The sequence below is a fragment of the Candoia aspera genome, chromosome 2 (genome assembly GCF_035149785.1).
Source record: "Candoia aspera isolate rCanAsp1 chromosome 2, rCanAsp1.hap2, whole genome shotgun sequence".
NCBI classification, from domain to species: Eukaryota; Metazoa; Chordata; class Lepidosauria; order Squamata; family Boidae; genus Candoia; species Candoia aspera.
Window position 1 is genome coordinate 235,295,448 of NC_086154.1, and position 26,401 is coordinate 235,321,848.

The 26,401-nt window shown below is 39.6% G+C and overlaps 2 protein-coding genes across 2 annotated transcripts in view; one reads left to right on the top strand and one right to left on the bottom strand.

The window, feature by feature from the left end:
* The window catches only part of DMGDH (dimethylglycine dehydrogenase), a 52,851-nt gene extending 45,329 nt beyond the window's left edge, over window positions 1–7,522 (bottom strand). Inside the window, exons 1-2 of the mRNA XM_063295561.1 lie at window positions 7,254–7,522; window positions 3,959–4,130 (exon numbers count right to left, since the gene is read on the bottom strand). Of these exons, the coding sequence (XP_063151631.1) occupies window positions 3,959–4,130; window positions 7,254–7,363 (282 nt within the window). The 5' untranslated portion in view covers window positions 7,364–7,522. The remainder of the gene's footprint in view (window positions 1–3,958; window positions 4,131–7,253) is intronic.
* A 915-nt stretch (window positions 7,523–8,437) lies between these two features.
* Window positions 8,438–26,401, top strand: part of LOC134491661 (betaine--homocysteine S-methyltransferase 1-like) — a 32,391-nt gene continuing 14,427 nt past the window's right edge. Inside the window, exons 1-3 of the mRNA XM_063295558.1 lie at window positions 8,438–8,606; window positions 15,808–15,940; window positions 18,642–18,760. Coding sequence (XP_063151628.1) covers window positions 8,571–8,606; window positions 15,808–15,940; window positions 18,642–18,760 — 288 coding nt within the window. The 5' untranslated portion in view covers window positions 8,438–8,570. The remainder of the gene's footprint in view (window positions 8,607–15,807; window positions 15,941–18,641; window positions 18,761–26,401) is intronic.

Here is a 26,401-nt window from a genome sequence, read left to right on the forward strand (position 1 = left end):
CAGCAATTGACCACAGATAAGAACTTAGCTGGGCAAAGATGAAATTCCAGGTCGAGCAGTCCAAAGTCAAGCTGAAGATTTAGGAAGCCACACCAAGGGGGAGATGAGGTCTTAGTCAATGAACAAGCCGGGGTCATAAATAACTGGATTCCAACCAGAGTCATGGTACATGAAGCCAGATGCCTAAGTTGCTTCTAGCAACTGAAGGCTGTTTTTATGAGGCTTAAGTCCCCCCTTGCCCCTGCCAAGTGTGCACAGCTGTTGCCAATCTTTTTAAGTTTCGCTGGTTAGTTCAGCGTCTTGCTGCTTGCTCGCAAGTCACACACTTCAACAGGGTGCAGAGATTCCTAGAGGAATTGCTACAGGTGAGTGCCTGAAGCAGTCTGTGTTGCAGCTGAATCCAACCTCAAGGGCATGACATTTAAATACAAGTTTAAGGACTTTAAAAAAATTCTTTTTTTGGAATAAACAGCAAAAGGGTGATTAGAACATTGATTTTGGAAAGTTACAAATGGACTAAGGGTCCAGATGAATTTGAAATAAGATTTTGAAATTAACTATAAGAATTCTTCCCATGGGAAAATGCTGTTATTTTAAATTTGTTAAAAAAAACATGATGGGATGAGACTTTGAAGGTTGGATACTAGAGGGAACCAGAAGGAACTAAAGACTACAATTAAAGGAAAGGAACACTTACATTTGACTAATACAGGATGGAGCAAAATGCTTTAACATTGGACATATTGAATGATATTTGTGAACAATGGATCTAGAAGTTAACTTTAAGAATGTCTGCCATTATAGATAGTCTATGTTTAAAAGATGCTATGGAAGAGGAACAGCCTTTACCAGATAAGACTGGGACTGAGTTGAAAGTGGATTTAAAAATGACAGGCTACAAGAATGATATGGAAAAAGATGCTACACTGGTTATACAAATGAAATTGGCTGATGTCTTAATAATTAAAAGGGATGTACAAATAACAAACCAAAAGACTGACCTGGATAACTTTCTTACATTGGATTTACAAAAGAAATTTGTTAAAGCTTTGAAGGATTTTGTGAGAAGGCACAAAGAAAACATGAAAAGAAATCAAGTTCCAGGACATTAATTGAAGAGATTAAAGAACAAGACTGTTAAAAGTAAAAGGAAGGAATATAAAGTTGGTTAATTTGATCAAGGTTAAACTAAATGTTGTTATCTCTGGTAACTCTTAATGGACTTTTGCTGACACCAGGACTTTAAGGATTTATTTATAGATAAGAGATGAGATATGGGGAGAAGAGATCATTTATTGTATTTTAAGAGAAGGTGGTAAGTTACTAAAATTGTTTATACTTGTGATGAAGGGGGAAGTCATTTTTTTATATATTTTATTTTTCTTTACTATATTCTTATTCTTTCTTTTCTATTTTTCTTTCTGGTTTTTTTCTGTTTCTTCTTTTCTGTACTTTCTAAATTTTTACATATACCTTAGAGACAAAGGATCATTGTAGCAAATAATTCCTGCTTCCTTTCGCGGCATCTACATGGCAAACAAATGATGAAATATGTATCATGAAATCATGGTATGTGAATTTGAGAATATCTCAGCTTTCTGCAAATGTCCTTGCTTGCTTCTTCTGGATTTTCCCAGATGCTTGTAGATTATAACCTTAAAGCAGAGGTTTAGGAGGAAAAAGTTACTTCTTTCCTTTATCATACCCTTCATTTCTACATCCTGGCCTAGATTTAAATGATTTTTTTTCTCTCCAGCAGAAATGGGCAGGGTTGGGTAATCTTCCTGCATATGTATTCCTAACCTTGTCTCAGTCTACAGAAGGTATGTATTCAGTATATTTAAACTGGCAACTTGAGGTCTTGTCTGAGGAATGGCAGGCAGGCTACTGAGCATATGGGTTGTAGCACTACATACAGTTAAATATAGTAAGCAAATTATGGAAGTTTTAAGACTTCTTAGGTTTAGACCCACTTACTATACTTTAGCAATCTAAAATTACATTTTAATTCTAGCTAACACTTGGTATGCAGTTGTGTTGCATGTTTCACAGAGGAGTAAAAAGTCCCTGCATTAATCATTTCTATGTATATTCACAGTTAACAGTTAATAGTACAAGACAATAATATGGTTCCTTATCTGTCTAAAAAACTGATTCTGTCCTTTGGTAGAAGTTATGAATGGGAGAGAATGGCTTACAATTACATTTCTCCAAGCACAGCATAGTCACTGTGTTCTACCCGTGTAGCTGCCTGAATCCAACTTCGCAAAGCTACAAGAAACTTGAGTGGAAACATATTTGTTTTGCATATAAAAGGTTAGCTACACCAGTTAAAGGGATCAGCTACTGCCAGAGAATAGGAAAGGAAAAAGGACAGATGCATCTCTTATTACACAATCACCCTCTCTCATTGATGAATATTAAATGCAGTCCAGATTATGCTGTCTAGGTATTTCCAAATACTGGAATATCCAACAGTACCAGATACTTCCAAGGGATAGTTTTCGGAACCTAAGAGTGCAGCATCCAATTTTGTCAGCATTCCTCTCTGCCAGGGCAAGTTTGGAAAAGAGATTTAGTGAAATAAAAGAAATGGTGGAAAGTTTTCCAATGTTCAGATTCTTCTAAACATTGTCTGAGAACTCTTGGAAACACCATGATATTACTTTAGAAATTATCCAAGAAAGCTTGGTACACAAGGCAAATAGATCCAACCATTAATCCTATCTTAGTTCCAGGAGGTATAATTCAAGGACAGGATTTTTAATGATTAAACTGTACATCTTAATGCATGCCTAAATCAATGTAGCAATCATACTTGCAGACGTAAGCAGTCAAAAGTTTGGAAGATAAGCAGTTAAAGATTTTCAGACTGAGAATATTAAATGTTTTAGCTTCTACTAACAAAACAGTTTGTTTTGTTAGTAGAAGCTAAAACATTTAATATTTTAAATAGAAGAATAAATTTCTTCTATTTAGAAGAATAAATTTCTTCTATTTTCTTAATAGAAGAAAATATTTTTCTTCTAATATGGGATTAAAATCACCTTTACAATTCAGTTTATGAACTGAATTGTAAAGGTGATTTTAATCCCATATTAGAAGAAAAATATTTTATTTGTGATAAAGCTTATTAGAAGTTAAGGTTATTATTAATGATTAATTAGATATGAATGTATATGATGACCACAAATGTTTTCCATCTCAGACATTATGGTACATACTAGTTATGCCTAGCTTGGCATAACATACTGACACATAATCTGGTATCTAGGATTACCCCGTGCCTGCAAACTACTGAAAACAACTTCTTTGTAACTAGCAATGACACTTGGACCTACTACTGAGCCAGGAACCCTTATGATGTTCCAGAGCAAGAGGACTTGACTACTAACTGAATATAAATAGACTGTTTTTCTATGACTATAACCTTTCTCATCCTATTACATCAGAGTGTTTTGCTCCTTAGACTGCAAGCCTGAACATTCACAAAACAGAATTGATGCCTCCTAATTTAAATGCATCAGTAGGTCCTTACCATTTTTATCTCCACAAGTATTTGTTTCTTATTGTTGAAGCTCTGTACATCTGCTTCCAAATATATCATGTCCCACAAAACCTAAGTAATATTGTAGTTATTGAACACTGTTTCTGCCTCTCTGGGTTCCATATTACAGTGGTAATCCAGGAACATTCCCTTCAATCTGAGCATGCAATTGGTTGCCAGAACAACAGCTGCAAGTGGACAAGCAATTCTTTCACACTTGTATTAAGCATCAGTAATCAATGAGTTTCACCTGGATGGCATTTTCCACTGCATTGCACAGTAATTTAAAAATGGCTCACCAAAGTCTGTTTCAGGTCTTTTAATAACAACAGTTCACTAAAATGAATTGTGGCCTAAGCAAAGAAAAATTACGTTTTGTTTCATGTTTCAAACATTGGAAATTTCACTTACTGCATGCCAAGTAGATCCAGCAGTGAGCTCAGATTTTTCCAACAAAAGTACATCCTTCATGCCAGCCTTGGCCAAGTGATAGGCAAGACTGACACCAACACACCCACCTCCAATAATTACAGTTTCTGCTGCATCTTTCCATTTTGCTTCTACAGAAGATGGCTTTTGTTCCCTGGGGAATGAACAAATATGATGAACAAATATGATTGATGCTTCTCATTCCTGCATATTTTATATAAAACTTAATATCAACTGTTCTTCATATACTGTGTCAATATTAACAATTAAGTTGTAGGACATTAACAGAATTTCGAGCTACTATGAGCTCTAACCAGCAGAGTTTTAGATTGGGCGTTGTCACTCATTGTCTTGTTAGTGGTATCAAGTGATCTGTTGTGGATATGATCACAGATGTAAATGCAGGTTTATCCCCAGCCTTTGCCACAGCCATTTCTATTCCAGCATTTCCTGGCCTCATTCAAACCCGTCATCTTTCCCATTCTCTGTTTTTTTACTCCAGTGTATCTCCAGATTTCCAACGAAGTAGAACAGATGAGAACTCTTATTATATTTAGGAAAGAATCAGAGTTGCACTGTGTCTATTCCATTTTAACAGTGTAGTGAAGCCCCAATTCACTAGACTTCAATGTAGCAGACCCAGTTCTGTTATGTGTCATTTGGGTAATGCCATCTCTTCCATTCAATTGACATCCTGAATAACACCCATCTCCCCTATTAAACCTTTAAAATAAGATTTCACTGTATTCTGAAATCACCAACTGATTTTGAACTATTCTGCTTTAACATTATTTTGAAATGTATCTTTACCTTTAGGTGTTAACAGCCCCCCTTTTCCACATTGCAATGTCCAGAAATAGTGAGGTTGTTTACTAGCTTCCTTATGTTTGTCACTTTCAATTAATTCCCACTTCCTGGGAAGTAGCAGATCTGGTTGTTTAACAGTCAGTCAAATTCAGTTCTCTCAGTGTACAGGGTCTAACAATTTGCACAGTCATAGCAGGTTCTTCTTCAGGATTATTTCTGCCGTGTGTGTGTGTGTGTGTGTCTATCTATCTATCTATCTATCTATCTATCTATTTTTCCTGGTATGGGAGGAGAGCCAGGCAAATCAGCATAAATTAGAGTCATTAAGTCAACCCTCCTCCTTTGCTGCAGTTCTCTGATTGGTAGATGTTTTCTCTGATGGCTGGTTATGTGCTGAAAAGGGAAGTGTGATGGAATGTTGGTTTGATTCAAAAAAAGGACAGAAGAATACCAAGCTGTTCCAGAAAAGGTACTGTATTTGTGTCCTGGGAAAGTAGAAAGCATAAGAAAGAAACTCAAAACAATTATGCCTTGATTGTATTAGATACCGTATAAGTTGAAGTAGAGATTCTGTTATAATACCCTAACTGCACTGAAATACATTCCAATACTCCTAGCAAGTCCTGTTTCCTGGCCTACCCCAAAGAGCTGTCAGGAGCGCGGCAAAAGTGGTGGAGAAAATCAGTCACCTTGCCTGTAACAATTGGTACACTTGCAAAGCAGAACAGTAACATCTGCAGTGACTCAGAACAAATGCAACAGAGACATGATAGAGACTGGCAATGGGAACAACAATTTTTGCCAGTATTCTTTTGTGGAGGTTAAAAAATGGGCATTTCAGTAGTGATTCTAGATTCTATCTCCCAATCTACTGAGAAAGCTCATGCAACTTGAGAACTCTGATACTAAGTCAATGTGCACTAGTTTAATGAAATCTGATTTTATGACATTTGAACATCTTTTACTGTGCCAACATCTCTCAATGTCTAATGATAATATGCCAAAGAAGCTTCCAAGGCATAGTGTAATAATTCTTCTTTAATGGATTTTCTGTAATAAGAACAAAAATGGAAGAACAAGTGGAAAAACACGAAAAAGTTACAAATGATAGACTATATAATCCCCCGCCCATTAAAAAAAAATCTTTAAGGCAAATCATGCACATGAGGCAAAACCTAATCTGGAGGCATCCCAAATGCGAACTACCCTGGAGGGCTCGTTCATTTTCTATTGAATTCTAAACATAAATTATGGATGAGAGAGGAAGGAGAATTATCTCATTTTCATCAACTTACCCAAATAATTGTTGGTTTATCCAAGAGGCCAATTAATCTATTCTAAAATGCTGCAAAGAGTAGTTTATAAACAGACTGTTGATTTCTTGTTAAAGAAATGAACTGTTGATTTCTTGTTAAATGTGCCAGAAATACAGGTTTATGAACTGTGTTTCCATAACATTCAGCCAGTCAGTCAAAGTCTAATGCTTGCATTTGCACAGCATGCTAAGTTTAATAAGTTTTAACTTTGCTTCTTTTTATGATTTACCCTGTTAGGCAACAACAACCTGTCTGGTTGGTTAACTTATAATTTAATGTATTGTGCAATCCAAGGTTACAGTAATTCCGTAACCAAGTTAAGTGTGCTGTGGAAGCACACCAATAAAATTCAAGGGTATTTCCAGATAAATCTTTTATTGTGCAATTATTTTGTCATTTTACTGAATATCCAGATTTCATCATACTCAACTCACTGACCCATATTTTCTTCTTCTTCATTTTTTTCTACAATAATCCATTGAAGAATAAAAGGTGAAACAGCTGCACTGTGGCTTTGACTGACAGCATTAGACACAGTTCCTTTGGAAGGATCCATACATGCATGCATTAGGAATGAAATACAGTATATACAGGCCTAAATATTTTGGGGGGGGTAATCCTGTCATTAGATCAAGGAGAGCTTAGTTCAACACTGTGCTTAGCTGCAAAGCCTCTTGAGTAGCTTCCGTGTACGCTATTCTACCTCACAGGATTTTTTTTGAAGATTAAAGTGGGATCCAGGATGCCACTCCAAGCTCTTTGGAGGAAGGGTGGAATAAAATGCAATCAATCAATCAATCAATCAATCAATTAATTAATGGGTTTGCAGTTAACTAGACTCTACTACCTTTGCCCAGATATATGCAATCCCCCCTCCCTGTGTCTATCAATATCACGAACATTTAAGGTATTTAATATCCTGGAATATCTCGCCAATTTTAGGAGATTTAATCGCCTCACTCTATGGGCAGAGTACAGCAGCGGAGCGGGTGCGTACCCGCGCAAACCACGCCGCACACTACACTGCCCGCACAGAGGCCAAAGCTTTATTCGTGTGAGGTATCTTCCGGACTACTCCTGCCTTTGTATCTTCTGAAAAAGAGACGCAAGAATACACCGCCGACAATACTAGGGAAAGCTGAAGCCGGACTCACCACCTGTCAGTGGTCGGGCTGCAAGCAAAAGGTCGAGAGGAAGGTACGGAAAGGCCAGGCTCTCCAGCTCGCAGTTTTCCGGAGAGCAGCCTCTGCGCTCCCCGGAGCATTGCTTTCCCCTCGAAGACGGTGGTACTGGATGGCGGCGGACAAAAAGATCTCCCGATCTCCCCTCCAACCCAGGCAGTTCAGCTGAGTAAATTTCGAGGTCCCCTAGTTGGCAGCGCGAGCCCTGCAGAGTCCGCGGCGGAGGGAACTGGATCCGCCCATCGCAGGCCAAAGGCGGAATCAGTCTCCTTGGCGACCCTTCTGGGAGGGAGGAGACAGTTTCCGAATAGTCTCGCCTCGCGGCGCTCCTGGGGCCCCGTCCAAGTGGTTGCACTGGGAAACCGGGGGGGTGGGGAGAGGGGGGGCGAGAAGAAAGAGGGTCTGGGTGACTTTAGAGGCTGAGGGTGGATCGGGAAGCAGAAATGCAGCGGGAAAGTTGGGCCAGCAGGAACGTTGGGATCGTCTGATATTCACGCTGACAACGGTGCACGTACGCGATTGTATGTTACCGGCTGGGTTAGAAAAATCCTTTAATTTGGCTTTCCATGAAAGTTTAGAGAAAAAGGTTGCAGCCAAACAAGACGGAGTCTTCAGTCTTTCTTATTAATAGGCGCACTGTTTTCAAATCCCGGTACTTCGCAGAGTACAAAGAAACATTGAGCATTAGGGATATCTGTATCTCCACCAGGACGTACACACATGCACACATGTCCACGTACGGGTCTGTGGTGGAAATCATAGCAAATTAAATGGCGGTGTCCCGATGGAAGTGATGCTATTTGGCATCGTCCGAAAGTTTGGAGTACGATTCCAGTGGCCCCGAACATCAACTTGGGACAAGGTGTAGTTGCGAAGGATGGGAGTTGGGCTCAACACTTTTGGAGAATATTAGATTTAGGGAAGGCTGCCCTAAATGATGCCTCCGTTTAAGGATTTCTTGAGTACACGTTATGGGTATGCGTGTGCAGACAAGCGGCTTCATTCAGTTCTTGGGGGGGTCCTCTGCTTTACAGGAGCGGCTGCCCATTCAACCGGCGGATATTTCGTGCCTCGCAGCCAGGAAGAAACAGAAGGGGGCATTTACCGTACAGAAATCGCCGGGTGCCCAACGAGGCCTCTCCCAATCTGCACCCGGCTCCGAATCCGCCCACCTCAGCCTCGAGCCTATAAAATGCGAGGTCGGCGGGTTGTGCTTACCCTGCTTTGTTACGGGAGGGTTGTGGACTGGAGGCGGACGAGGAGAAGTGCGGCCAGCGAGGATAGCTCGTCATGGCACCTATTGGAGGGAGCCCTGAAGGAAAGAAGGTAGAAAGAGCAACCAGCCGTTCGGGACACATTTCCTGTTCTCTTTTGCAGGAAAAACGAAAGCGCCCCTTCTTGGCGAGGCTGCCCGTTAATTACCCAGTGTATTCCTCTCCTGCGAGGCCTGTTGGGGGGCTCTTTCAGACTTGGTGGAATTACAAGAGTAGAAGCGGTGGGGGGAAATGGCTGTAGTTTAGGGTTTCCTGCTGGTTACGAGAGGAAAGCACTCACCACGAGTTTAGGCACAGAAATTAATGCCAGCTATCTGGTCTCACTTGGCTCTTTGAGCAAGTTTTACTGCTACGTTGGATATAGTAAACAACCAGGGAACATAAACTGAAATAGGATATGCCTTGTTCTGATTATTTTTTATATTCTTCGTTTTGTGATATATATAAAGTTGTGTATGTTTTCTTGTACACTGTTTATACAGATTAATATGGGTTTATTTAATTCATGGCAGAAATAGCTGCCCAATTGTATTTCCTGCATTTGGAAAACGGTACAGTTATATAAACTTTCCATATTTCTAACATGCAGGCATATGCATCCACAGACACATACAGACACAAACCCATGGACTGCAGTCAGGATTCTGGATAAACCTGGGTTGGGTCAAGACCAACTGCTGAGGCACTTCATTTCCACATACTGAAATACAGATTTGTAAACACAAATTGGAATTTTTGTCAGTTTTACAGAGTTTCACCAGAAGATGCATTTTTGACTGCTTTAAAATTCCACAGCATGTGAATAAATATTACTTAATTAGTGTGGAAATATTTTCTATTACGATTGTGAGTAGAACTAAAAAGTTATATGAGGAGAGAATAGACATCATTTAGAGGACAGAAGTATGCCTCTGAGAGTAAGTGATTACTCTTTGTGAGGTGATAAATTTAAATGAAAGTCACTAAAGAAAAGTTGAATGTTAATAAAAGCAGAGGGCTAATGATTAGCATTAATAAAAAGAGATTCTTCCTGAGAAATAATCACGTTGCTTCACAAAACTTTTCAGAGTGTTTCTTACATCCTGCATCAGAATAGTCATTTCATCATAAATCATCTGAAATATTTAGTCACTTTTTGATTAATTTTAAGTTTTACTAATTTCATTAGGAAATCAACTTCCTGAAAATGTATTTCCATGGTGTTAGGGTGAGATCCAATTCATATTGTCTTCATTTGGGGAACAGAGTTTTATGAGTCTGATCTGATAAAGTAATCCTCTGAAAAAAGAAGCTAAAAAGTTGGAGTGGGGGAAAGAAACATTCAAAAACAACTGAGTTTGATAGCAAACAGCAAATTTCTGCAGCTATGAAAAGTAACATGGGACAGCTGTCATACCTTACTCGTGAGTATGATTCTAATTCATAATACAGAGGGATAAATAATCCCAATGGCATTCAGACATTCTTTTGAGAATAATTTCATATAAAATGTTTTAGGAAAATACAACTTGAGAAGGCAGACCAGATACTGTCTTACTAAGGTTCTGAAGAACATTAAGAAGCAATTTCAACCTACTAGTGATAGGTAGATCATGCGATTTTAGATTCCATTCCTAGCATCTTCAGGAACAGTTAGAAAAGGGCCCTGGCTGAAATCTACTGCTGTAGAGTAGGCATTCCTGACCTAAATGTACCTGTGTCTGATTCAGTATAGAAACCAAAACAGGCTTCAGATAAGTTCCTCTGTCTGTTTACATCTGTATTTAAAGAAAACTTGTAAACAGTCCACCTAGTTGCCTAGGCTAAGAATCTGCTGTTTCTGCAAAAGAAACTGTTTCTCCTTTTAGAAAATAATGACTCACATAAATGTTTGGCAGACAGAGTAGTAAATATGTTTGTACTGGAATGGTTCCTCAAATTCTGATGGAAGATTCCAAGAAGCCTTGGAAGCCCTAACTAAAATACAATATGTTAGCACTTACCAGAGTTCCAATAATCCTATTAGACAAAGTCTTTTTTTTCCTGTACTACCCACATTCTGTTGTTAAGAGGGTGATACAGCTTTTAAACTACCATAGTTAGGACAAACTCTGAAATCACATTATCAGTTTCCTTCAGTGTGATTCTATCTCCTTTTTTTATCTAATTCCATGCTTTCATTTTTTGCAGACATGGTAAACGTTTCTTACAGTCACATTGAAATTTATGTGACTATAAAAATTTAAGGTCCAGAACAAGTTCAAATTCTGACTCCAGATGTGGGCTGTTAAAGCCTTCTCCAAATATTCTGGAATTGTATATTGCAAAATGGAGTACAAAGTTTACTTTAAAAAGACACATATTCCTGTAGTCCCTTTAGTTTTCACTATGCAGTAATAGCTAATTTACTCTTCAGTAATGCCTTTGAACTAGCACAAAACTAGTGGATATTTTAGTTTTGTAACCTTGCACAGATAAATCAATGGTAAATGGTAAAGATAAATAAATGGTAATATGATAGTGATAGAACAATGTTCCTATTATGTAACACCAGGAATGGCAATTAATTAAAGAATATATTATTAATATGCCATCTTGATCTTTTGATTGTAAACTAGTGGTTTTGTAACCTTGCACAGAAGGGGAAAATTGATGTATGAATTTTGGTGGAATACAGTTGACAGGTCATAGCAGTTGACACCCAGTAACTGGCTGAAGCACAAAGAGAGATTTAAATGGATATGTTGGAAAGATGTTAGTGGATATTTTCTATTTAACAAGTTTATTCATAAAATTGCTAAATATGTCAGAATATTGAATGTCAACACTTAATAAGTATTAACATCTGATACTTCTGCATTGGTGATAATGATCCACTTATCCATGGACAGTTTGGAGAGGTATATGTTAGTTATGATATGAATTTAGTTTGTCTGTATAGCAGATATATACTATTGTTTGATAATGTTCAGTGTTTCAATATTATATGCAGAAATCAAACCTGAGTAAGGCTTTCCATCAGGTTCAAATTCTTTTCGAAGTTTACAGGGATGCATTGCAGTTCCAAAGGCACATATTCTTGTCAGAGTTTGTGAAGAGCTGAAAAATTTTGCCGTGTTGCCAATAAAGCTTTGTTATGTTATTGTAAAGATATTTTCAGAACTGTATCTTTTTCTTTGGACATAGGAAGAAGTATATACTGTACTTTTGGAAGAATGATGACCTCACATAGCAGTTCCATGTAAATTTTAAAAGGAGCGAGGAGAGAGTTTTGCCCTGTGGAATCCCACAAAGCAGAGGCCTAGTGCTAGACCTCGTGCCCCTGCCCCCCAGCAACTGGAACCAACCTCAGAGGAGGGAGAACCACCAAAGAACCGTGCCCCCCACTCCCAGCCTTCTCACCTAGTCCAGAAGGATACCATAACTGATGGTACTGAAAGCCAATGAGAGGTCAAGGAGGGCAAGGATGGATAAACTATTCCATCCCTGGTGCATCAGAAGTCATCCATAAGTGTGATCAGTGCTGTCCTGGTTCTGTATTCTGGCCTGAAACCAACTGCAGTGGTCCAGATAACCCACTTCGTTCTGAGCCCTACAGTGGTTAGACCTACCAGCTTTTCAACAAAAAAGAGATGTTGGAGACTGGGCAAAAATTGTCCAGTGCTGCTGGGTCCAAGAAAGGCCTCTTGAGGGGTTAGACCACTGCTTCCTTTAAGACAAGTGGAAATAACCCCTCTTGCAAGGAAACATTCACTACCCTTGGACCCAGCTGCATATCACTTCTCTGGAGGCCTTGACCAGCCAGGAAGGGTATGAGTCTAATACACCAGTTGCAGAGCTCACAGTCCTAGGGACTCTGTCTAATTCCTTGGAAGTCATTGGATCAAACTCAGTTCAGATAACTGGACAACACTGAGACCCAGTCATCTCCATAGAACCAGCACAGCTAGAGGTCAGCTCCAAATGAATCCTAGTGACTTTATCCAACAGATGCTTGGTATAATCCTGAGAGTGACCTTACAAGGGTTCCTCTGACTCTGTCAGGCCCAGCCCAAGAACAACAAAGAACCAGTCCAGTCAAAGCTCAGTTCTTTATTTGCTCACACCATATATAAACACAATCTTGCCAGACTAAAGCTACTCTACCTAACCTAAGGGGAAATAACCTAGGAGAGCTCTAGGGCAGGGCTATTCTGAACCTCTTAGTTTTCCCACCATTGCTTCCTGGACTGTGCCTCCTCTTATCTCTTCCACCTTCTTGGAATGTGCTCCCTTCCTGAGAACCAGTGGCACCGCCTAAATCCACCACAGATCCCTTCTTAAGGGGGTTTAACTCATTATAGTCTATTATTTCAAAATATATGATTTTTCCATCTTTCTGGGGCATTTTGAGTTGCCTCAGTTTCAGAATATATGTATATTTCAACTAATTGAAACTTCACATTTATGATATTTTTAAAGCAGTAACCTCATGAGAAGCCCAAAGATAAAACAATTAGCAAGTCTGATATTTAAAGTTCCAGATAACTGATTTTAAACAATAACATTCATTTAAAACATAAATTACTTAAATTCTCCGTAATTGCTCAAAATAATATATAGTATACAGGTAAGGCTGAAAGTGTGTAACTGAATTAATGACTCATTATGTGTCCCATAATGAATACAATAGTTGAGGGAGAACTTGGACTGGGGTTCCCCTAATCCTAATTTAACCTACTTCTGACAAGGTAGTAGCCATTGTGATTAATAACTGCATGTGTTCCTATGTGACAATGCCTGTAGTTGTAATAGGTAGCTACCTGAGAAATTTAACTCTATGGCACATTTCTCTGATTGCTATTGGAATATGGGAAAAAGGTACTTTCAGTTGTGCTCTTCAGAATGACAACATAGTAATTAAATCAAAAGAATAAACTGCCATCTACAAAATGACATTTGGGAGTATTTGACTATTTATTCATTCATTCATTCATTCATTCATTCATTCATTTGTTCAAGTTATGACTGCTGCTTCGCTACTATATTGAATGAACTCCCCATGATATTGATTCTGTGCTAAAGGGTAAATTTTAGGTCAGTTTTATTTCTAAATTATGTTTTAAGGGTAGTGCAAATATTAAGGATGATCTTTCCTTCTAACTGTTTCATGAGGAGGGGGTGATGGTATTTTTCTTCTTTTCCTTTACAATTATCAAATGTACCTGCTATGGAATCTAAACAGCCTCATGTGGCGCAGAGTGGTAGGCGGCAGTATTACTCTGAACAAATGGGGCTATCCGGTGGCCTCTGCCCTTTGTGACTGTGGAGACATGCAGACAACAAGACATATGTACACTTGTTCTTTGTGCCCTGATCAATGCACATTTGAGGACCTCATGACAGCACAACAGAATGCAATTAATGTTGCCAGTTTCTGGGCAAGATCTGTTTAACTTTTATATATTTTAACTTTTATATTTTATATTTTAAATTCTGTATTTACAGTATGCCTTATTTTAATTGTGATGCTTCTGACACGAATAAATAAATAAACTCTCCCCACGACCAGAGTTCCATCCCAGTGGAAGCTGGATTCTTGGGTAGTCAGCATAGGTTGACTCAGCCTTCCATCCTTCCGAGGTCGGTAAAATGAGCACCCAGCTTGCTGGGGAAGGTGGTGACTGGGGAAGGCATGGCAAACCACCCCGATACAGTCTGCCAAGAAAACGTCATGAAAGCAGTGTCCCCTCAAAGGGTCAGACATGACTCGGTGCTTGCACAGGGGACCTTTCACTTTTTTTTCTGTGGAATTTTGGTGATACTGTATGAAGATTTCTTTATCCTGATTCTTTAGGTAATTCTAACATTTTAAATCTCCGATCAGGTTCACATCTGTTGTAGTGTTATAGCTATAGCCCCCCGCCCCCAATATGCGGCACTGGATGGGATTGGGACTGTAGCATTCTGTCCATGAGATCATCAGGTTATTGCATCTCTTCTTCTACAGCTGCCCATCTACTTCCTGCTCAGCTGCAGCACAAGAGGAAAGGCTGCAATAACTGGGTGGGAGGTTTTCCATTAGTGAGAAATATGTATCCTGTCTCCCAGCTCTCCACCTTCTGGGCTGAGGTCCTAGTGCAGTGCTTCCCAACTTTTCCTTCATTACCCTTAACTGCTTATCAGAAAGTCCTTTTTACCCAATGTATCCCACTCATATAACACTTTAAGTTGATTTAAATGTTGTGATTGGGTAATGGGTTCATGTGTTGTTACCCAAAGAAAACCACTTTTACCCAATTTTGGATAATTTGTCCAGGTTTGGGAAGAATTGTCCTGGTGCCTAGCCATCAGGTACATGTGCTATGAAAAAGTAAATGGCTGGTTGCTGTTGTTTTTCTTCACTGTGAAAACATACACAGAAGGCAGCAGTGAAAATTGAGACGTGGGACACTAGCAGGAAGTTGATTTTTCTGCTCCCTGGGTCAACTCATGTGGAATACTGAGGGTGTTGAGAACAGCATAAATGATGCAATTTGTGGGGCTATGGAAAAATGCTTCTGAGGGTGAAGCTGGTAACTATTTGAAATAACTTCTTGGATTCCCAGACCATGCAGTGAGCAGCTGACATGTTTACAATCCACTGATCAAGATGGTGTATTAATAATATATTCTTTAATTAATTGCCATTCCTGGTGCTACATAATAGGAACATTGTTCTATCACTATCATATTACCATTTATTCTTCATATTACCATGTATTTATTTATTCATTCATCTTTCTCCTCCTCCTCCTTCCTAGCATTTTCCTGCTATCGCGGAGTCTGCTTTTCGGATCCTGTAACGCCACTTTTTATTTTTATTTTTCATTCATTCATTCATTCATTCCTCATATTTATATAGCCGCATATCTCACAGAATGTGACTGGGTGGTGTATAATAAAAACAAACCATAAGACAAATATTAAAAAATCCATCATAAGTACTATTATAATCTGCCTATAGAATATATTGGGCCTTTGAAATAGGCATGTTAATAAATATTTTTTCCTTAAAAATGTGTAATACAGCAATACGTTTCCCTTACTTGAACCTGTAGCATAGCAACAAATAGAGCAAGTTACAAAAAGCAAAACCTTTTAATTTTTGCCATGAATTCAGCAACCTGTAGGGAAAATTCAAATATATACTTCCCATTTGCACTAATAATGATGATCTGCTTTACAGAATTGTACTTGAGAGAATTTTAAACCTTCTAAAACACTATACAAATGCTAAGTTTTTGTTATTTTAGGGTATTTTAGAACGCCTAGATGCTGGAGAAATTGTGATTGGTGATGGAGGATTTGTCATTGCTCTTGAAAAGAGAGGTTACGTAAAAGCTGGACCTTGGACTCCTGAAGCTACAGTAGAACACCCAGAAGCTGGTAAAGTTTGTTTGTTTGTTTGTTTATCAAATCAAATATTGTGAGTTGGATAGTTAACCAGTTGTAAAATAAACAAATTGCTCCAAGCCAGTAAAATTAGATATTATTAAAGCTGCTAATTTCATTTGCTAAGGAGTTAACCACATTCAGCTTAATTTCTTTCAGTGACTCAGTCATAATTTGTTAGGTAGACACTGTTGGGCATATTTTGTGTGTACTACTGAAAATAGTTCTATCAGTCCCATATTCTGTATTTACTTTTCTGATTTATACCTATCTTTATTTTGTGATTATGGTTTAAACAAAAGAATGGCTTTATTTTCAAATATGCAGTCTTCCAGATTTTTAGTTTTCCCAGTTTCAAAAATACAATCTTGTTTAATCTAGTCAATAGCAGTGTTTCTTAAACTTTTTTGCTCTCAGGACCTCTTCCCACTTTTAAAAATTACGGAGAAGCCCAAAAGAGCTTTTGTTTGTATGGGTTATATTTATCAATATTTACCATATTAAAAATTAAAATTTATGCATTCATAGAATATTTATTGAATCATGTAAAAATAACAATATTAAACTCATTAGATATTAACATAACTAAAATATTTTTCATGAAAAAACCTTATATTTTTTAACAAATAAAAAATAATAATGACCAGAGTGACATGGTTTTACATTTTTGCCAATATCTTCAATATCTGGCAAACAATTTTGATTTCATGGACCCCATGAGAGGGTCTTGAGGAACTGCCACACTTTAGGAAACATGCAGTAGTCTATAACATTCAAACACAATATCGTCACTTCCTCCTCCTTTCTCAACACAGCATCCTGGATTATAAAGAGAAGAAAGGGAAGAAGGAGGGGGGGTAGAATAGATTGTTATACCACCACCACCAGAAGTTACTTGAATTCAGTGGTTTCTTAGGTGCCCTCTATTGCTTATGCTGTCAGAAGTTATATACTGTATTTCAGCAATTTTCAACAACTCTGCATCCAAAATCATTTGGCAAATTATTCCTCTTCCCTTTAAGAACATCCAAAGAGTTCTGCTGGATCATGTCAAAGGCCCATATAGTCTAACATTTGGTGCCACACAGTGGCCAAGCAGTTGTGTTCAGGAAGCTGATAGTCATGGGTAGGAGGGTGATACCCTCTTCCACTGTTGCTTCATTTCAACTGAGTTTTAAGATATGTGTATGTGGAGATAGTAAATCAAGACCAGTAGCTATTGATAGCCAGAGGCAAAACTGTCCCTGCCATGGCTTGAACTGAAATCAAGGGTGGCACTACTAGTTTTGCCATTTATTTTGTTCCCTGTATTTTACTCAGACTCACTGAAAGTAAAATAGAGTTTTTAAAAAGTAATAAACATGTGAGTGGGATACGCTGAGTAAAGCTCATAAATCAATCAGATATGGATTACTCTCAAGAATAAAACAGGTGGGTTTTTAAATATTTAAATGGGTCAAGATTTGAGGAGGACTGAGTGTATGAGAGAAGCAGAGCAGTAATGTCAGCAGCAATATCAGATCATCAGAACTGAATAGGAAATTAAATATTTCAGTTGAACAGTATCCTGTACTGTATTCTTGACTTTGCATGGAATGAAATATGTGCTGCCCTAATTTTGTTGTGAAATTAAGGAAAATATTTTGGAAACCCATTTTTTGGAATTAAGAACGTTTTACTTAATTCAGTAGATACTGCTTCCTAAATACCACCTTTACTGAAATTCTATTTGTGCATGCAGTAGTGCCCCCTCCCAGTTTCAAAAAGTATGCAAACAACGCAGTAGTGCTGTTGCTAGCTGAGAGTGTTATAATAATATACCTCATAGAAAACTCTAACTGACACAGAGTTGGTGGATAGAGAAAACGATGCCTCATTTTTATGTCATAGTGGAGGCCAGGCCTGCATAACATACAGCCTGTGGGCTGCATGTAGCCCACCCAGCAGCCTTGTGCAGTGAATTGGCGTTTTCTAGAAAATAGCTAATCCAGTGCTGCCAAACATTGCTGCCGCCAGGAAGGATTTGCTGTTGCTGCTTAGGTTTCCACAGTCACTTCTGCCCCAAAAGACACACTGCCTCACTGACACTGCCAGCTCCACTGCTGCCAATACGCTGCTAACTGCCAAACAGCTGACTGGCACACCAGCTATTCCTTTGTAGCCTGTGATTATTTTTACGGTATTAATCTGGCCTTTTCCCTTCTACGAGTTGTGCAGGCCTTGTGGAAGCTTTTAATTAGATATTACCATTTTTAAGCCTGTGTATGTAGAAGTTTTCCTAGTTGATGTAAATCACCATTATTACTATTTTACAAGCAGGGGGAAAAAAGTTAGAAGCAGGTATGTGTTTGCCCAAATCAACATCTGTGAGGAGAGCCTGGAGTTCCTCCTAATTTAAATGTCTTGCTTATCTGTGTAGATTTACATGTGGAATAATTTAATAATAATTCATCATTTACAATTTACAAGCTAAGGTATGCAGGATTTCTAAGACCTAAAGTAACAGTTTTTCTAAACAAATCAGTTACGGTTTTTAAACAGTAACATTGAGTCTCATTTAAAAACATTAAATCAAGATACTTTGGACACAAAATGGGACATGGAATCATAAAGAGACAATATGTTTGTTAAAAGATGTTGCTGCCATAGTGCTAACAGTATGTTTAATTCTTTATTTTGCTTAAACATTTTGTAGTTCGTCAGCTTCATCGAGAATTCCTCAGGGCTGGATCAAATGTTTTACAGACATTCACCTTTTATGCCAGTGATGATAAATTAGAGAACAGAGGAAACTATGTAGCTGATAAATTTTCTGTAAGTAGTTTCAACCACGTTTTATTAGTAGTTTTGACAAGTAAGCAGAGTCTTAAAATCTGTGTATTTAATCATACCTTTTTTGTGGTTGTGGATCAAGCAAAAGTATAGCTTCCTTGTTAAATTTGCAGTATTCCAGATTTTTACATTTTCCCAGTTTCAGGAATACTTTAACATTAGGAGTTAATGTACAAGTACCTTAAAAGAACAAATGTTTGGTGCAACTTTTTATATATACTGAGATGAGTCTATAAAAAGTGCTTAATTCTTCTCTACTTGTTTTATAGGATGTAATTGCACCAACACGCAGTACAAACTTCAAACGTTCTTGCCTCAAAATAATTTTAGAAACAATATTATAAATATGTATGTAAGTAATACCTAGTATGAGTTTCCTAACTTCAATGATAGTCCATTTATATTTCACTTAAAGATGCTTGTATAGTAATAGCTGGACATTGGCATGCAAAACTTTAGTTTTTATGTATTACAGACTCAAATAATTTTCAGCTAAAATGGTCTTCATTTTTATGTTAATTGTAATAAGTGTACAGAAATTATACATAACAGTTATTGTGACATGAGAAAATTACTTTAAGGAAGAACTCAGGTCAGTCTAAAATAGAACAGCTCTTGTCATCAATGATGAGCCAATTTGGTCTAGTGGTTAAGGCAACGGGCTAGAAAGGAGGAGTCTGTGAGTTCTAGACCTGCCTTAGGCATGAAAGCCGGCTGGGTGACCACAGGCCAGTCACTCTCTCTCAGCCCAACTCACCTCACAGGGTGGTGGTTGTGGCGAAAAGAGGAAGGAATATTGGGTATGTTCGCTGCCTTGAGATATTTATAAAAATAATAATAAAGGCGGGATATAAACAAACAAACAAAATCTTATTGTGAATGAAGGAGCTAGCGTGGTGCATATAAGAAAGATCTGGTTGAGTGAACTGGGAGGAGCTAACCTCTCCCACTTGTGCCTACCTGGGTACTCTCTTCATCATTAGTATAAACTTGAGGATTGGGAAGGGAGAGTTGTTCCAGTCTATAAGGATTCCATCTTCTTCTCCAGGTTTCCTGTTCAGTTGAGTATCAGTCTTGAATGTCTGTACCTTGTATTGGGCAATTGTGACAGATTGAGGATTCTGTTGGTGTACCATTTACCCCTCCACCCATCAGTCTCCCAGTCTGGGCTGATTGACTTGATCGCAGACCTCCAGATCTCTCATCATGGGGGACTTCTTCTGGAGCAGCACTTCATGGCTGCCATGACAATCCTGGGGCTGTCCCAATATGTCATTGGCCCAAAATATATTGCAGGGCATACTTTAGATGTGGTTTTGTGGAGTCCTTGGTGCTCTCTGAGCCTTGTTGTTTTCTGGCAGATGTTTCATTGCCAGACTAGCCAGACTAGGCAACATCTTCAGTGCTGAAGATGTTGTCTAGTCTGGCAATGAAACATCTGCCAGAAAACAACAAGGCTCAGAGAGCACCAAGGACTCCACAGTTCAACCCTGAGCTACAAACATTCTCTTAGATGCGGTTTTCTCAGCTGATCAGGAGGAAGGTGATCTGAACATGGGAAACCTAATAATCATCCCCCTGTCATTGTCAGATAATTTCCTGGTGAAGTTTACACTGTCAGGGATTTTCCCCTTCTGAAAGTTTGAGGGATCTATTAAGTTGATCTGCCCTCAAAGACTAATAAATTCTTCTAGATTCCAGAGGGCTCTGGGGGAATTTCCTATTAGTATGGCTGCTGTTTTTGTCTTTGCCCTGATTGCTCTGTGGAATACTGAGTTGTCCTGGGTGGTTGACACAGTTGCTTCTAAGCACCTTCTCCCTGCCCACAGAGCCCAGGCAGCACCTTGGTATACATCTGAGCTGAGGGCAAATGAGGTGATGTCTAAAATGCAAGTGGAGTAAAACTTGTGCTGAACACAATCAAATGCAGTTTAGAGCCCATTACTGGGTGGGGTGAGGTTGACAAAGAAATGTTTCTTTTCTGTCTCCATTGTGCCATCTCAGTATCATCCAACCAAGCTTTTTTAAATGGTAGAGGCCTGTTGCAACCTAGCTCAAAGAAAGAGGTGCTGTAGCTTGGTAGCCCATTGTGAGAAATTTGCAAGATGCTTTGAAGATAAAGCTGTTCACATTCACCATGAGTCTCTGCAGTTAATGGAACCCCAGAAGTGGAAGTGTCCAGAGCATCCTCCTGTCCTGTTTTATTGGATGGGTTTCAGTTGTTGAAGCCTGAGGAGGTAGACAAGATACTTGGATGTATGCAGTCTATCACTTCTGTGCTCAACCCTTGCCCTTCTTGGCTTACTAAATCTGGTAGGGAGGGGCAGTCTGGCTGGGTCCAGGAAGTTGTAAATGCCTCATTGAGAGAGGGTGGTTCTAGCCTCTTTAAAAGAGGCAGTGATCAGGCTACTTCGGAAAAAACCAAATCTGGGCCCAGATGATGACAATAACTTTAGGCTACTGGCCAATATTCTCTTCCTTGGCAAGGTGCTTGAGTGGGTGATGGCTAATCAGCTCCAAGCTCTCTAGGATGCAACTGATTTTCTAGATCCATTTCAATCTACTTTCTGGCCTGGCTATGGAAAGACACTGCCTTGGTTGTCCTGTGGGATGACCTGTGCCAGGAAAAAAGATGGGAAGTGGGAGCATGTTGGTTGTCCTAGACCTTTCAGTGGCTTTCGAGACCACTGGTTATGGTATCCTCCTGGACAAGTTGTCAGAGTTGGGATGTGGAGCCACTGTACTACAGGGTTCCGCTCCAACTTGGATGGCTATTTCCAGGAGGTGGTGCGGGGGGGTTGCTTTTCTGCCTCATGGGAGTTGGATTGTGGAGTCCCTCAGGGCTCCATAACGAGAAGACAGGACACCTGTCCTAACAGTCAGGAATCACGCTGAGACGAGGAATAGGTCTCTAGTGTTTATTGCTGCTACATAAGACAGAAAATCCTAACAAACTGAAGAAGCGTGGGAAAAACCCAGACAGATAAACCCCAAAAGTTAAGGCGGGTCTGATCTGTGTCTCTTTGAATGGCTGCTTAATTCCTCAGTACTACGCATGCGTTTTCCCCCCTGGATAGAGGCCCCCTCCTGCTTGCCATCAGTACTCATGACATCACCCTGGAGAAGATGCTGACGCTAGGGAAAGTGGAAGGCAAAAGGAAGGGGGCCAACCAAGGGCAAGATGGTTGGATGATATTCTAGAGGTGACGGACTTGTCCTTGGGGGAGCTGGGGGTGGCGATGACCGAAAGGAAGCTCTGGCGTGGGCTGGTCCATGAAGTCACAAAGAGTTGGAAGCGACTGAACAAATAAACAACAGGGCCCCATTTTATCCCCTATGCTCTTTAACATCTATATGAAACTGCTGGGAAATGTCATCAGAGGATGTGGGCTTAAATGCCATCAATATACGGATGACACCCACCTCTACCTCTCCTTTTCATCTATCACGGGTGAAGTGGTTGTTCTGAACCAGTATTTGGGCATAGTAATGGACTGGATGAAGGCCAATAAACTGAAACTCAGTCCAGATAGGATGGAGATACTATTTCTAGGTAGTGCATTGACTGGTACCACACTAACATCATTTTGGCACCTTTCTGTTTTCCAAAGGTTTTGAATTGGCTGTTAATTATATTTTAATTCATATTGTTATAGATTTTGAACGAGTGCCTTGCAGCTACCTAGTTTATATGCTGTTTTTATTTTGCATGTTACTGTAAATATTTTTATTTAGATTATATTTTTAGTGTTTTATTATAAACTACCCAGATAGCTTCAGCTATTGGGTAGATTAAATTTTTAATTAACTAATTATGTGATACAACATTTACTACCTGCAAAGTTTCAGAAAATAAAACGTTATAAAATTAAAATGGTCCAAAATTCTCAAGACCTCAAGAAAGGGCATTTCAGCCATGTTCTCAATTTTTTTTAATACTGTCTCCTATTCAAGTAGAATAGGATCGTTCAAGTAGAATAGGATCAGCAAAGGATCGTTACCTTGTCATGGTGCTGGAGCTTGAGTACCTCAGTGATGCCATGAGCTAAACCGTGAAGGGCTACCCAAGATAGGAAGATCATGACAGAGAGGTCAGACTAAATGCGATCCCTGGGGAAGGTAATGGCAACCCACCCCAGTATTCTTGCCATGAAAACTAAATGGATCAGTACAACCAGAGATATGTCGGTATACCATAGGAAGATGAGACCCCCAGGTCGGAAGATGGTCAAAATGCTACTGGGGAGGAACAGAGGATGAGTTCAACTAGCCCCAGACGTGATGACGCAGCTAGCTCAAAGCCGAAAGGACGGCTAGCGGCCGACGGTGCTGGTGGTGAACGGCGAATCCGATGTTCTAAGGATCAACACGCCATTGGAACCTGGAATGTAAGATCGATGAGCCAGGGCAAATTGGATGTGGTTATTGGTGAGATGTCAAGATTAAAGATAGACATTTTGGGCATCAGTGAACTGAAATGGACTGGAATGGGCCACTTCACATCAGATGACCACCAGATCTACTACTGTGGACAAGAGGACCACAGAAGAAATGGAGTAGCCTTCATAATTAATAGTAAAGTGGCTAAAGCAGTGCTTGGATACAATCCAAAAAACGATAGAATGATCTCAATTCGAATTCAGGGCAAGCCATCTAACATCACAGTGATCCAAATATACACCCCAACCACAGATGCTGAAGAAGCTGAAGTAGAGCAGTTCTATGAGGATCTGCAGCACCTACTGGACAACACGCCTAAAAGAGATGTTATTTTCATCACGGGAGACTGGAATGCTAAGGTGGGCAGTCAAATGACACCTGGAATTACAGGTAAGTATGGCCTGGGAGAACAAAACGAAGCAGGACATAGGCTGATAGAATTTTGTCAAGACAATTCACTCTGCATAACAAACACTCTCTTCCAATAACCTAAGAGACGGCTTTATACATGGAATTCACCAGATAGACAACACCGAAATCAGATTGACTACATCCTTTGCAGCCAAAGGTGGCGGACATCTATACAGTCAGTAAAAACAAGACCTGGAGCTGACTGTAGTTCAGATCACGAACTTCTTCTTGCACAATTTAGGATCAGACTAAAGAGATTAGGGAAGACCCACAGATCAGCTAGATATGAGCTCACTAATATTCCTAAGGAATATGCAGTGGAGGTGAAGAATCGATTTAAGGGACTGGACTTAGTAGATAGGGTCCCGGAAGAACTCTGGACAGAAGTTCGCAACATTGTTCAGGAGGCAGCAACAAAATACATCCCAAAGAAAGAGAAAACCAAGAAGGCAAAATGGCTGTCTGCTGAGACACTAGAAGTAGCCCAAGAAAGAAGGAAAGCAAAAGGCAACAGTGATAGGGGGAGATATGCCCAATTAAATGCAAAATTCCAGAGGTTAGCCAGAAGAGATAAGGAATTATTTTTAAACAAGCAATGCGCGGAAGTGGAAGAAGACAATAGAATAGGAAGGACAAGAGACCTCTTCCAGAAAATTAGAAACATCGGAGGTAAGTTCCAGGCCAAAATGGGTATGGTCAAAAACAAAGATGGCAAGGACCTAACAGAAGAAGAAGAGATCAAGAAAAGGTGGCAAGAATATACAGAAGACCTGTATAGGAAGGATAAGAATATCGGGGATAGCTTTGACGGTGTGGTCAGTGAGCTAGAGCCAGACATCCTGAAGAGTGAGGTTGAATGGGCCTTAAGAAGCATTGCTAATAACAAGGCAGCAGGAGACGACAGCATCCCAGCTGAACTGTTCAAAATCTTGCAAGATGATGCTGTCAAGGTAATGCATGCTATACGCCAGCAAATTTGGAAAACACAAGAATGGCCATCAGATTGGAAAAAATCAACTTATATCCCCATACCAAAAAAGGGAAACACTAAAGAATGTTCAAACTATCGAACAGTGGCACTCATCTCACATGCCAGTAAGGCAAGGCTCAAGATCCTGCAAGGTAGACTTCAGCAATTCATGGAGCGAGAATTGCCAGATGTACAAGCTGGGTTTAGAAAAGGCAGAGGAACTAGGGACCAAATTGCCAATATCCGCTGGATAATGGAAAAAGCCAGGGAGTTTCAGAAAAACATCTATTTCTGTTTTATTGACTATTCTAAAGCCTTTGACTTTGTGGACCATAACAAATTGTGGCAAGTTCTTAGCGGTATGGGGATGCCAAGTCATCTTGTACGCCTCCTGAAGAATCTGTATAACGACCAAGTAGCAACAGTAAGAACAGACCACGGAACAACGGACTGGTTTAAGATTGGGAAAGGAGTACGGCAGGGCTGTATACTCTCACCCTACCTATTCAACTTGTATGCAGAACACATCATGCAACATGCTGGGCTTGAGGAATCCAAGGCTGGAGTTAAAATTGCTGGAAGAAACATTAACAATCTCAGATATGCAGATGATACCACTTTGATGGCTGAAAGCGAAGAGGAACTGAGGAGCCTTATGATGAAGGTGAAAGAAGAAAGTGCAAAAGCTGGCTTGCAAGATTATGGCAACCAGCTTGATTGATAACTGGCAAATAGAGGGAGAAAATGTAGAAGCAGTGAAAGACTTTGTATTTCTAGGTGCAAAGATTACTGCGGATGCTGACTGCAGTCAGGAAATCAGAAGATGCTTAATCCTTGGGAGAAGAACAATGACAAATCTCGATAAAATAGTTAAGAGCAGAGATATCACACTGACAACAAAGGTCCGCATAGTTAATAGTTAAAGCAATGGTGTTCCCCGTAGTAACATATGGCTGTGAGAGCTGGACCATAAGGAAGTCTGAGAGAAGGAAGATCAATGCTTTTGAACTGTGGTGTTGGAGGAAAATCCTGAGAGTGCCTTGGACTGCAAGATCAAACCAGTCCATCCTCCAGGAAATAAAGCCAGACTGATCACTTGAGGGAATGATATTAAAGGCAAAACTGAAATACTTTGGCCACATAATGAGAAGACAGGACACCCTGGAGAAGATGCTGATGCTAGGGAGAGTGGAAGGCAAAAGGAAGAGGGGCCAACCAAGGGCAAGGTGGATGGATGATATTCTAGAGGTGACGGACTTGTCCCTGGGGAAGCTGGGGGTGTTGACGACCGACAGGAAGCTCTGGCGTGGGCTGGTCCATGAAGTCACGAAGAGTCGGAAGTAACTAAACGAATAAACAACAAGAAATTCAAGTAGAGGCTTATTGATCTCTGACATTGGGGTCACTGATGAAAGGTTGACAAAGAAATGTTTCATTGAAACTGGGGCATATAATGAGATCCAGGTATGTCTGAATTCATGCTGATCTGCCATCGTGGGCTCAAACTCCTTACTCCAAAATGGGATATTAATACTACCTACATTAAATTGGTCATAGTCATCTTCACTCTTAATAAGACTTTCACAAACTCTGTATCCATTTGATCAGTTTTCCTTGGTTAGATATTACTAACCAGGTTGGGCAAAGGTCAAGTGTAAAGGGGTAGGCTGCACTTCTCCAATACTTATATATTTTCGTAGGCTACAGAAACTGGAAATGATTGAAGTGTTGCTACATTCTTGTGGATAAATCAAAAGCATTCTCATGCAAGTTAACAATTGACAGCAGTTGCTTGCTTTGTG